Below are 14,443 nucleotides of genomic sequence, written 5' to 3' on the forward strand. Positions count from 1 at the left end.
TACTTGTAAACACAGCATAATGTACAAACTTGTTAAATCACTAAGTTATATACCTGAGACTAAAGTAACACCTGAAAAAAACAAAACAAAATAAAAAGATGTGTCTTAAGTGTCACTACCTTTGTAAATCTTTTCTGACCCATTAACCAGACTACATTAGATGCCAAAGAACACTTTGAGCACATTTATCTCAACTGCTAGCACACAAGAAAAATCAGATTTCCTCCTCTTTCTTCTCCTTCTGGTTTTGAGCATGGTGAGGACAAGGCTAAACTCCTTACTTATCGTTCAATTGTCAGCACCTAGAACTCAGTTTTAACTGTAGAAGATGTTAAAATCTGGTTCCCACCTAGAAGCAGCTTCTCGGCTCCTTCTGGAACCTCTGTCAGGTTCAGCCTACTCGCCTCCACTCCAGCCTCCACTCCGGCCTCCACCATGTCCATCAGGGTGACCCAGAAGTCCTACAAGATGTCCACCTCCGGTGCCCGGGCCTTCAGCAGCTGCTCCTGCACAAGCGGGCCTGGCTCCTGCATCAGCTCCTCCGCCTTCTCCCAGGTGGGCAGCAGGAGCAGCAGCTTCTGGGGTGGCCTGAGCAGCAGTATGAGTGTGGTCGGGGGCTACGGCGGTGGGGCCAGGGGTGTGGGGGGCATCATGGCTGTCTCAGTGAACCAGAGCCTGCTGAGCCCCCTTAAGCTGGAGGTGGACCCCAACATCCAAGCTGTGTGCACCCAAGAGAAGGAGCAGGTCAAGACCCTCAACAACAAATTTGCCTCCTTCATCGACAAGGTGAGGCACCTGGAGCAGCAGAACAAAATTCTGGAGACCAAGTGGAGCCTCCTACAGTGGCACAAAACCGCTCAGAGCAACATAGACAACATGTTCGAGAGCTACATCAGCAACCTCTGGTGGCAGCTGGACACCCTGGGCCAGGAGAAGCTGAAGCTGGAGGTGGAGCTTGGCAACATGCAGGGGCCGGTGGAGGACTTCAAGAATAAATATGAGGAGATCAAAGAGCGTGCAGACATGGAGAATGAATTTGTCCTCATCAAGAAGGATGCGGAGGAAGCTTACATGAACAAGGTAGAGCTGGAGTCCCGCCTGGAAGGGGTGACTGACGAGATCAGCTTCTTAAGGCAGCTGTATGAAGATGAGATCTGTGAGCTGCAGTCCCAGATCTCGGACACATCCGTGGCGCCGTCCATGGACAACAGCCGCTCCCTGGACCTGGACAGTATCATAGCTGAGGTCAAGGCCCAGTACCTGGACATTGCCAACCGCAGCCGGGCTGAGGCAAAGACCATGTACCAAATCAAGTATGAGGAGCTACAGACACTGGCTGGGAAGCACGGGGATGACCTCCATCGCAGGAAGACAGAGATTTCTGAGATGAACCGGAGCATCAGCTGACTCCAGGCTGAGATCAAGGCCCTCAAAAACCAGAGGGCTGCCCTGGAAGCAGTGATTGCTGATGCTGAGCAGAGTGGGGAGCTGGCCATTAAGTATGCCAATGCCAAGGTGTCCGAGCTGGAGGCTGCCCTGCAGCAAGACAAGCAGGACATGGCCCGACAGCTGTGCGAGTACCAGGAGCTCATGAATGTCAAGCTAGCCCTGGACATCGAGTTCGCCACCTACCACAAGTTGCTAGAGGGCGAGGAGAGCCAGCTGGAGCCTGGGATGCAGAACATGAGTATCCATACTAAGACCACCAGTGGCTACTCAGGTGGCCTGAGCTCGGCCTATGGGGGCCTCACAAGCCCTGGCCTCAACTATGGCCTGAGCTCCTTCCAGTCCAGTTTTGGCCCTGCTGGTTCCTTCAGAGGTGGTGGTTCCTCCAAGTCTGTGGTCCTGAAGAAGATCAAGACCCGTGATAGGAAGCTGGTGTCCAAATCTTCTGATGTCCTGTCCAAGTGAACAACCATGGTAGCCCCTCCTAGCTTTCCCACTCTTGTGGCTGCCATAGAGCCTTTGAAGGGAAAGGAGCTGTGCCAGGAGTGTTAGGAACAGGAGAGCCACCTAAGACTCAGCCCTAGTCCTCAGCCTACCCTTGGGGGTAGTCTACTGCCCTGGGTACCCCCTCTTGTCCATGCCCCCAACTAAAATCCAATTCAAGTGTCTTTTCCCAAATAAAGCCTCAGCTGGCTCTGCCAATCCCCCCCCCAAAAAAAGATATTAAAATCTGAACTAATAAATAAACGAAAAAATTAATGACTCTAATAATAATCCCTATTAAATTGGACATAAAAAAGTTAATGACCAACATTTTATTTCTCAGGTCTGCAGTATACCAAAGCTGGAAAAAAAATATGAAGGATGTCATGATGGGGATAGTGGTGTATATAAAGTTTATATTATTCAACGTGTTGTTACTTAGAATTATTTAATAAATTGTCTGTCTAAAGACTAGAGATAGTTTACTTAATTAAATCTATTTAACGCAGTCATCAGAATAGCAGAACAACAGATGTTTCTCCTCTTCAAACTTGTGTTTTTTGTTATGTAATAGAGTTCAGATGGATCATATATGTGTAGCTTTGTGTAAAAGGAATAAGGGGAAAGAAGCAGATGCAAAAAATATCTTTTCTATTTTATGATTTGGTATTGCTAGCAATTTTTTATAGCCTTCAGTAGTCTAAAATATCATTTAAGGAAGAATAATTAATGTAAAATATGTGCTTTATTAAGGGAACATTATAAAACATCTACCCTTGGGGGCGGAGCAAGATGGCGGAGGAGTAGGAGACCTGGATTTCGTCTCCTCTCAGGAATTCAGCTGGATAGGGATCAAACCATTCTGAACACCTACAAACCCAACAGGAGATCGAAGAAAGGAATAGCAACAACTCTCTGAACAGAAAAGCGACCACTTTCTGGAAGGTAGGACATGCGGAGAAGTGAATCCGAGGCGATATTCGGGAGGATAGACGGCGGGGGAGGGGCCTCCGTCAGCGGCTTCTGGCGAGTGATAGAACCACGGAGCACAAAATCGGAAATTTTAAAAGTCTGCTCCGCCGAGGGACGTCACTCTGGTGGCTAAGCGGGGGGTGGAGCCATCCGGGACAGTGTGGTCTCAGGACCCTCGGGGTCACAGAAAGACCGGGGGTGCCTGAGTGTGGCAGAGCTCCCAGGTATCGGAGCGGGGAAGCCGGCTGCAGAGATGGAGCCCAGGCGCGGGCTCTCAGCTCGGGGTCGCCATAAACCGGGATCTGCGGCACAGTCGGGCCCCTGCTCCTCCAGCAGGGACCCAACAAGCGGCGGATCCGGGGAGACTCACCTTCCTCCCCCGGGAGGAGCCACGCGGGAGTGCACCGCAGGGATCTGCTGGGTTTGGAGACTCCACCCGGGGTCGGGCGCCAGAGATAGAAACACGCAGTCACAGGCCCGGTGAGCACAGAGTGCAGCCGGAGACCGGGGAGACGGGAGTGACTGGCGGCTTTTCTCTGGGGGCTCTCTGAGGAGCGGGGCCCGAGTTCTCGGCTCCTCCGGAGCGGAGATTGGGAGGCCGCCATCTTCACTCTCCGCCTCCAACGCTGTAGGGAAAGCTCGCAGGGAACAAAAGCCCCGGAGAGCAAACCCGAGCAGATTACTTAGCCGGGAGGGGGCAAGGGCGGGCCAATTCCGCCTCCGGCAGAGACATTTGGAAACCAAGGCAACAGGCCCCTCCTCAGAAGATCAGCGAGAACAGCCAGCCAAGACCAAGTTTACCCATCAATGAGAAAGGCAGAACTCCAGCGCTAGGGGAATACTGCACATAGAATTCATGGCTTTTTTACCATGATTCTTTAGTCTTTCAAAGTTAATTTTTTTTTTAACTGTCGTTTTTTCTTTTTTTTTTTTGAATTTTTCTTTTTCCCTTTTTCAACCAACAACTTATCAATCCCTTTTTTAAATAAAACATTTTCATTTTTCATTTTTAGAGTCATATTCTATCCCTTCATAGTAGTTACCCGTATTTTTGGCTTATATATATAAGTTGTTCTCTCTTTAAAATTTTGAGATAGTTTCTTCTAACAGATTAAAATATACCCTAAATCTCCAGTATATGGTTTTTTCTATTCCCCTGCCTGATCACATTCTCTCCCTTTTTTCTTCTTTTTTCTTTTTTTAATCCTCTTCTTTCTTTTTTCAAACAACTTCTTATCAATTCCTTTTATAAAATTTTTTATAATTTCCATCTTTACAGTCATATTCCATTCCTTCATCATATCAACCCTTATTTTTGTACATATACAAGTTTTTCTTTCTTTAAAATTTTGGGAGGCACTTTCTTCTAAAAGACCAAAATACACCCCAAATCTAGTGTGTGGCACTGATCTATATACCAGCCTGATCATATTTGATCACATTCTGGTTTTTTTGATGTTGTTGTTGTTTTGTTTAGTTTGTTTTGGTTTGTTTTTATCTTTTTCTTTTTCTTTTTTTCTTTTTCTTTTTTCTCTCTTTCCATTTCTTTTTCCACTGCTTCAGGTCTTTTCTGATTTGTTTAGAGTATATTTTCTGGGGAAATTGTACTCTGCTAGCATTTTGTTCTCTCATTAATCTATTCTCCTCTGCACAAAATGACAAGATAGAAAAAATCACCTCAACAAAAAGAACAAGAGGTAGTACCAACTGCCAGGGACCTACTCAATACAGACATTAGTACGATGTCAGATCTAGAGTTCAGAATCATCACTTTAAAGATACTAGCTGGGCTTGAAAAAAATATGGAAGTTATTAGAGAAACCCGTTCTGGAGAAGTAAAAGAGCTAATATCTAACCAAGTCAAAATCAAAAAGGCTATTAATGAGGTGTAATCAAAAATGGGGGCGCTAACTGCTAGGATAAATGAGGCAGAAGAGAGAATCAGTAATATAGAAGACCAAATGATGGAAAATAAAGAAGCTGAGAAAAAGAGAGATAAACAACTACTGGATCACGAGGGTAGAATTCGAGAGATAAGCGATACCATAAGACAAAACAACATTAGAATAATTGGGATCCCAGAAGAAGAAGAAAGAGAGAGAGGGGCAGAAGGTATAATGGAGCAAATTAGAGCAGAGAACTTCCCTAATTTGGGGAAGGAAACAGGCATGAAAATCCAGGAAGCACAGAGAACCCCTCTCAAAATCAATAAAAACAGGTCAACACCCCGACATCTAATAGTAAAACTTACGAGTCTCATAGACAAAGAGAAAATCCTGAAAGCAGCTTGGGAGAAGAGATATGTAACCTACAATGGTAGAAACATTAGATTGGCAACAGACCTATCCACAGAGACCTGGCAGGCCAGAAAGGACTGGCAGGATATATTCAGAGCACTAAATGAGAAAAATATGCAGCCAAGAATACTCTATCCAGCTAGGCTGTCATTGAAAATTGAAGGAGAGATAAAAAGCTTCCAGGACAAACAAAAACTAAAGGAATTTGCAAACACAAAACCAGCCCTACAGGAAATCTTGAAAGGGGTCCTCTAAGCAAAGAGAGAGCCTAAAAGCAACATAGACCAGAAAGGAACACAGAAAATATATGGTAACAGTCACCTTACAGGCAATACAATGGCACTAAATTCCTATCTTTCAATAGTTACCCTGAATGTAAATGGGCTAAATGCCCCAATCAAAAGACACAGGCTATCAGACTGGATTAAAAAACATGACCCATCAATATGCTGTCTGCAAGAGACTCATTTTAACCAAAGACACCCCCAGATTGAAAGTGAGGGGGTGGAAAACCATTTACCATGCTAATGGACACCAAAAGAAAGCTGGGGTGGCAATCCTTAGATCAGACAAATTAGATTTTAAACCAAAGACTGGAATAAGAGATGAGGAAGGACACTATATCCTACTTAAAGGGTCTATCCAACAAGAAGATCTAACAATTGTAAATATCTATACCCCTAACATGGGAGCAGCCAATTATATAAGGCAATTAATAACAAAAGCGTAGAAGCACATCGACAACAATACAATAATAGTGGGGGACTTTAACACCCCCCTCACTGAAATGGACAGATCGTCTAAGCAAAAGATCAACAAGGAAATAAAGACTTTAAATGACACACTGGACCAAATGGACTTCACAAACATTCAGAACATTCCATCCCAAAGTAACGGAATACACATTCTTCTCTAGTGCCCATGGAACATTCTCCAGCATAGATCACATCCTAGGTCATAAATCAGGTCTCAACCGGTACGAAGAGATTGGAATCATTCCCTGCCTATTTTCAGACCACAATGCTTTGAAACTAGAACTCAATCACAAGAGGAAAGTCGGAAAGAACTCAAATACATGGAGGCTAAAGAGCATCCTACTGAAGAATGAATGGGTCAACCAGGAAATTAAAGAAGAATTAAAAAAATACATGGAAACCAATGAAAAGGAAAACACAACTATTCAAAATCTTTGGGATGCAGCAAAGGCAGTCCTAAGAGGAAAGTATATAGCAATACAAGCCTTTCTCAAGAAACAAGAAAGGTCTCAAGTACACAACCTAACCCTACACCTAAAGGAGCTGGAGAAAGAACAGCAAATAAAGCCTAAACCCCACAGGAGAAGAGAAATAATAAAGATCAGAGCAGAAATCAATGAAATAGAAACCAAAAGATCCGTAGAAGAGATCAACAAAACTAGGAGCTGGTTCTTTGAAAGAATTAACAAGATTGATAAACCCCTGGCCAGACTTATCAAAAAGAAAAGAGAAATGACCCAAATCAACAAAATCATGAATGAAAGAGGAGAGATCACAACTAACACCAAAGAAATACAAACAATTATAAGAACCTATTATGAGCAACTCTATGCCAGCAAATTAGATAACCTGGAAGAAATGGAGGCATTCCTAGAGATGTATCAACTACCAAAACTGAAGCAGGAAGAAATAGAAAACCTGAACAGACCTATAACCACTAAGGAAATTGAAGCAGTCATCAAAAATCTCCCCAAAAACAAAAGCCCAGGGCCAGATGGCTTCCCAGGGGAATTATACCAAACATTTCAAGAAGAATTAATACCTATTCTTCTGAATCTGTTCCAAAAAATAGAAATGGAAGGAAAACTTCCAAACTCATTTTATGAGGCTGCCATTACCTTGATCCCAAAACCAGACAAAGACCCCATCAAAAAGGAGAATTACAGACCAATGTCCCTGATAAACCTGGATGCAAAAATTCTCACCAAAATACTAGCCAATAGGATCCAACAGTACATTAAAAGGATTATTCACCACGACCAAGTGGGATTTATCCCTGGGCTGCAAGGTTGGTTCAACATCTGCAAATCAATCATTGTGATACAATACATTAATAAAAGAAAGAACAAGAATCATATGATCCTCTCAATAGATGCAGAAAAAGCTTTTGACAAAGTACAGCATCTTTCTTGATCAAAACTCTTCAGAGTATAGGGATCGAGGGTACATACCTCAATATCATAAAAGCCATCTATGAAAAACCTACAGCGAATATCATTCTCAATGGGGAAAAACTGAGAGCTTTTCCCCTATGGTCAGGAACATGGCAGGGATGTCCACTATCACCACTGCTACTCAACATAGTATTGGAAGTCCTAGCCACAGCAATCAGACAACAAAAAGAAATCAAAGGCATCCAAATCGGCAAAGAAGAAGTCAAACTCTCACTCTTTGCAGATGATATGATACTTTATGTGGAAAACCCAAAAGACTCCACCCCAAAACTGCTAGAACTCATACAGGAATTCAGTCAAGTGGCAGGATATAAAATCAATGCACAGAAGTCAGTGGCATTCCTATACACCAACAACAAGACAGAAGAAAGAGAAATTAGGGAGTCGATCCCATTTACAATTGCACCCAAAACCATAAGATACCTAGGAATAAATCTAACCAAAGAGACAAAGGATCTATACTCAGAAAACTATAAAATACTCATGAAAGAAATTGAGGAAGGCACAAAGAAATGGAAAAACGTGCCATGCTCATGGATTGGAAGAATAAATATTGTGAAGATGTCAATGCTACCTAGAGCAATCTACACATTCAATGCAATCCCCATCAAAATACCATCCACTTTTTTCAAAGAAATGGAACAAATCATCCTAAAATTTGTATGGAACCAGAAAAGACCCCGCATAGCCAGAGGCATGTTGAAAAAGAAGAGCAAAGCTGGCGGCATCACAATTCCAGACTTCAAGCTCTATTACAAAGCTGTCATCATCAAGACAGCATGGTACTGGCACAAAAACAGACACATAGATCATTGGAACAGAATAGAGAGCCCGGAAATGGACCCTCAACTCTATGGTCAACTCATCTTTGACAAAGCAGGAAAGAATGTCCAATGGAAAAAAGACAGTCTCTTCAACAAATGGTGTTGGGAAAATTGGATAGCCACATGCAGAAGAATGAAATTGGACCATTTCCTTACACCACACACAAAAATAGACTCCAAGTGGTTGAAAGACCTCAATGTGAGACAGGAGTCCATCAACATCCTAAAGGAGAACACAGGCAGCAACCTCTTTGACCTCAGCCGCAGCAACTTCTTCCTAGAAACATCGCTAAAGGCAAGGGAAGCAAGGGCAAAAATGAACTATTGGGATTTCATCAAGATAAAAAGCTTTTGCAAAGCAAAGGAAACAGTCAACAAAACCAAAAGACAACCGACAGAATGGGAGAAGATATTTGCAAATGACATATCCGATAAAGGGCTAGTATCCAAAATCTATAAAGAACTCATCAAACTCAACACCCAAAGAACAAAGAATCCAATCAAGAAATGGGCAGAAGACATGAACAGACATTTTTCCAAAGAAGACATCCAAATGGCCAACAGACACATGAAAAAGTGCTCAATATCGCTCGGCATTAGGGAAATCCAAATCAAAACCTCAATGAGATACCACCTCACACCAGTCAGAATGGCTAAAATTAACAAGTCAGGAAACGACAGATGTTGACGGGGATGCGGAGAAAGGGGAACCCTCCTACACTGTTGGTGGGAATGCAAGCTGGTGCAGCCACTCTGGAAAACAGTATGGAGGTTCCTCAAAAAGTTGAAAATAGAGCTACCATACGATCCAGCAATTGCACTACTGGGTATTTACCCCAAAGATACAAAAGTAGGGATCTGAAAGGGTACGTGCACCTTGATGTTTATAGCAGCAATGTCCACAATAGCCAAACTGTTGAAAGAGCCAAGATGTCCTTCGACAGATGAATGGATAAAGAAGAAGTGGTATATATATACAATGGAATATTATGCAGCCTTCAAAAGGAATGAGATCTTGCCTTTTGCAACGACGTGGATGGAACTGGAGGGTATTATGTTGAGTGAAATAAGTCAAACAGAGAAAGACATGTATCATATGACCTCACTGATATGAGGAATTCTTAATCGCAGGAAACAAACTGAGGGTTGCTGGAGTGGGGGGTGGGGTGGGAGGGATGGGGTGACTGGGTGATAGACACTGGGGAGGGTATGTGCTCTGGTAAGCGCTGTGAATTGTGCAAGACTGTTGAATCTCAGATCTGTACCTCTGAAACAAATAATGCAATATATGTTAAAAAAAAAAAAGAAGAAGAAGAAGAAAAAGAAGGTAGCGGGAGGGGAAGAATGAAGCGGGGGAAATCGGAGGGGTAGACAAACCATGAGAGACGGTGGACTCTGAAAAACAAACTGAGGGTTTTAGAGGGGAGGGGGGTGGGAGGATGGGTTAGCCTGGTGGTGGGTATTGAGGAGGGCACATTCTGCATGGAGCACTGCGTGTTATGCACAAACAATGAATCATGGAACACTTCATCTAAAATTAATGATGTAATGTATGGGGATTAACATAAGAATAAAAAAAAAAGGTATTACAAACACTAAATATGGAATTTTCACAGTATCTGGTATTCTGAATTTCTGAATCATTGTCTATTCTCTTTTGCATAAATAAGGAAAAGTCTTCTCCTTATTCATTTCAATAAAAGCTAGTGCAGAATAGTTAAAAAAAAAAAAAATCTACCCTTAAAGTATAAATTTAGGACCCCCAAGTAGCTCACCTTTTTTGATAGTATGTTTCACTGGATGCATTTTTAAAAGATGTTTGCAAGGTAAAATGCAAACATTTTAATTTTAAGGCTAATTTTGTGTGATTTCATTTCACAATATCCCCTTTGTATTTTTACTATATTCATAAGTAATGAACTACTTACTTACTTTGATGTGTTTTCCTGAGAATAATATATTGGGATTCTAGGTTAATCCAGAAATATCAGAGAGAGTTGCTAAAATTTAGCTTGGAAGAGAGATCCTAGGATGCCCATAATATCTAATAATTTACACTTCTTCATGCCACGTGACTTGAAAAAGACACAAAAATGAAAATTACTCCTTTTGATCCTAATGCTTGATTAGCTGCCCTTGTCACATATCACCCAGTGCCTCAAGTTGCCAGTCACTCAGTGATTGTTAACATGGGTGCAATTGGTATGTTCCTATGGTTTGCATTCACTTAATCTTTTCTTTCGGGATTTATTTTTCCAGTTGAAAATGAAATCATATCTAGTACTTGCTGTGTAACTCTCCCTAGTGTTCTGCACAAGGTCTCGACCAATAAACCAGATCTGCTACTTTACAGTATTTTCCCTGCTAACTCACACTTTTCAAACCTATTATTTAAAAAAAAAAAATCCATGCTGCTGCTCATTTCAGTTTTGGGAACTATGTATTTTGAAGAGAGTATGGTAATGGTTTAGTTGAAATAAAAATGAATTTTATTTGACAGCACTGAATTCAAATCCATGGCACATAAGCAAGGGCCGAACTGCAATGAGCTTGATCCTGTTACCTACAACATAGGAAATAATATTTTCCTACTCCCCTTTCAAAGTTCTTTTAAAGCTGAAATGAGAAAATGATATGAAAGAGCTTTATGGCAATGTTACATAAGAACACAGTTTATTTGATTAATTAATGTAGTAGGGATCCAGGATTTCACCAATTGGATTTCCCCCTGGATTTAAACATGTCTGAACCTAACAGGAACACTGGTGAATCCAGATGAAGCAGAGGATCCTGGGTATACCTTTCCCATGAAAACTCTTGGCCAAAACTTTTCCAAATGGAAGAAAATAGTAAAGCATATATAAATTCAAGGAAAAAAAACAAAAAAAGGCCAGGGGCAAAGCAGTGGTTCAAAACACACAACTTCACCTGCCAAATAGATTGACCTCTGCTGCAACTTTGAATCCTACGGGTAGAAAGGTGACCAATAAAACAGTCAGTAAAACAGAAGATGCTTTTTCCTGAACTATCGTAAGATATTAAGAAGAAAAAGCTCTCATAACCTTCACACCAAAGCTTTGAGGACAATAGGTGGTAAATCCTAAGGCAAGGGACAACAGCAGTGGGCATCGGTGGGAGGACCTTCAGGAGCAATCAAGTGTCGATGAGCACACGTTACACAGAAAGCAACAGTCAAGCCCTGTTCACTTACTGCAGAGAATGCAGGCAAGAGGCCCAGAGAAGAGTGCTGATCCTCAGTGTTCCATTGCTCTCTGTGGAACAGCACCTGGTGGGAGCAGTTTGCAGGTAGCGTAGACGAGGATCATCTCACTGTCAGGGAGTCCCCCAACTCCCTGCTGTTTTTGGGTGGGGGGACCCAGGAGGAAGAAGAGAGGAAGAACTGCGGGTAGAAAAGGACTCCATCAGTGGGGCCTCAGCCAAGTCTCCCAGTAAGGAGGTCCCCAGTAAAGATCCCCAATAAGATGACCCCCCCTCCCCAGGGACAGCTGGGTGGCTCAATTGGTTAGGCATCCAGCTGCCGATTTTGGCTCAGATCATGATCTCAGGGTCGTGGGATTGGGCCCCACATTGGCTCCACACTCAGTGCAGTCTGCTGGAGATTCTCTCTCTCTCCCTTTCTCCTCTTGCCCCTCCCCCCATCCATCCTCTATAAATCAATCAATCAAATCAAATCAAATCAAATCAAATCTATTAAAAGGTAAGATTATCCCCTCAAATAAGGAGGCCTCCTGATAAGGGAGTGCCTGGACTTGGAATGCAGATATGCATCCCTGGAGCAGGTCCAGGGAGGCCTGAGTCCTTAAAGGCAAGTCCCTCAGACAACTGTGATATACCGAGTTTTTACATTGAGGCTGCAGTGAGGACATTACCCTCTTCCCATGAAGCCTGCCTGGCAAAGCCTGGAGGCAACCTTCTCACTAATTTGACGTGAAGAGGCCCTGGGCATCAGGCCCCTCAGGAAAGATATGGCCTTTGGACGATGGGTGTTGGCAGGATCAGCAATGCTCTGTCAGATGTCTGTGTTGGTGAATACCTCATGGTGGGCACTAATGTATCTGTGTTGTTGAATACCCGCCAGTAGTCCCCGGTACTTCTGTGTTAGTGAATACACCATGGTGGACACTGATGCATCTGTATGGGGAATACCCCATCAGTGGGCACTGATGTGTCTGCGCTGGTGAGTAGACCACGGTGGGCGCCACAGGATCAAGATCAATACTTCCAATAGGCATATACAGACTTTCCTGGGCCCACTGAGAATCAAGAATGAATTTAACTGGGGCACCTGGGTGGCTCAGTCATTAAGCATCTGCCTTCACCTCGGGTCATGATCCCGGGGTCTTGGGATCGAGCCCCACATCAGGCTCCCTGCTCTGCGGGGAGCCTGCTTCTCCCTCTCCCACTCCCCCTGCTTGTGTTCCCTCTCTCGCTGTGTCTCTCTCTGTCAAATAAATAAATAAATAAAATCTTTAAAAAAAAAAAAAAGAATGAATTTAACTGAGGCTGGAATTGAGACAACTATGGTTAAAACAAATAAAATTAATATACTTAATATAGTGCTCACAGTCCTGGAATTGTGGGTCAGAGGAGGATTTATACACCCGCTCTGTGAGTTATGATCTGGGAACGCTGAGGACTTAGCAGATCTCTCTAAGCTTCAGTTTCTGCATTTTAAAGGAAGGGATAATAACAGTATCCACTAGGCTGGGCTGTTGTAAGGATTAAAATGATACTTCATGTGTTACAGGAGTGAAAAGGAAATCAAGACATTCTCAGAGAAAGGAAAACTAAGAGAATTTATTGCCAACCAACTTACTCTAAAATAACACTTCATGGAAAGTACTCGCCCTTTGTCTGGCATATAATAAAGTCTTCATACATTTCAGATAGTAGATTGTGATCTCATTTTGTCCCAAAATATATGTAACCTCAGAAAAATGTATTTTTCATAATTATGTGTATTTGTGATTGCTTTTAAAAATCACTGCTTAATTTTTTAAATTCTTTGCAATATATTCCTAAAATTAATTTCCAGCAAGAATAAACATTCTTGGGGCGCCTGGGTGGCTCAGTCGTTAAGCGTCTGCCTTTGGCTCAGGTCATGATCCCAGGGGCCTGGGATTGAGCCCCGCATCCGGCTCCCTGCTCTGCAGGAAGCCTGCTTCTCCCTCTCCCACTCCCCCTGCTTGTGTTCCCTCTCTCGCTGTCTCTCTCTCTAATAAATAAATAAAATCTTAAAAAAAAAAAAAGAATAAACGTTCTCTGTTCTCAATTCCTCAATATTCAATGAAAAGTTTAAAATAGACATTCTCCACTTTTCTGACAAAGCATATTCTATGATTCCATTAAAATACACTGCATTTTTAATAGTTTTTCCGTCCCTCTCTTCAATATTTAATCACCAAAGTCTCATATCAACCAGGTGACAACCATTTATGTAGCATGTGTTCTTTACATGTTTATAGGCTCTAAAGTTGGGGGTGGGGATGGAGAGAAAGAAAAAGAAAATTAAAAGTGGTGAAACCAGCAGGGTAGCTGGGTAGCTCAGTTAGTTAAGCATCCAACTCTTGATTTCAGCTCAGGTCATGATCTTGGGGTTCTAGGATCGAGCCCCTCTTCAGACTCTGCACTCTGCTTGAGATTCTCTCCCTCTCCTTCTGCTCCTCCTCTGCACTCTCTGTCTCTTTCTCAAATAAATAAATCTTAAAAAAAAAAAAAAAAGTAATGAAGTCAGGCTGCATTTATGTGCTAGCACTCAGCATGGGAGATCGAGATTTCACTTGACAAATGAGGGCATGTTGTTACAGATGTTACAGTAGGAGTATATTTTTGTGAAAACAGAAATTTGTAATTGAAAAGGTTAATTTCTTTTAAGACTATGAGGGAATGAAGACCAGAGTGGAGAAAAACCAATCATTTAATAACTATAATTGCATATTCTCCACATACTTTTTACTCATCTAATTAATTGGAAAATAGGAGAATCCTATAACACAGGTTTCCTTTGAAAAAGAATGGAAATTACCTTAAATAAACCTTAGACCAAATTGCATCAAGATGTGAAAAACATAAACAGCATCCATAAAGAAGTAGATGTGGGAGTATGTAGAGTGTGGATACAAACTGGAGAGATTTTGTTTGTTTTTGGACCGAGGGGGAACAGTGCAAAATACAGAAGATTAAAGCAAATC

General features: G+C 42.4%; 1 protein-coding gene across 1 annotated transcript; it reads left to right on the forward strand.

Moving 5' to 3' along the window:
- The first annotated feature begins 321 nt into the window (after positions 1-321).
- On the forward strand, positions 322-2,086 carry LOC118024593 (keratin, type II cytoskeletal 8-like). Its single transcript, XM_035026556.1, is given in 1 exon segment — positions 322-2,086. A coding segment is annotated over 1 exon segment (1,476 nt). The 5' UTR covers positions 322-435; the 3' UTR covers positions 1,912-2,086.
- Positions 2,087-14,443: the final 12,357 nt, after the last annotated feature.

This window comes from Mirounga leonina, unplaced genomic scaffold (genome assembly GCF_011800145.1).
Source record: "Mirounga leonina isolate KUSES-001 unplaced genomic scaffold, KU_Mleo_1.0 Mir_199, whole genome shotgun sequence".
Lineage (NCBI taxonomy): Eukaryota > Metazoa > Chordata > Mammalia > Carnivora > Phocidae > Mirounga > Mirounga leonina.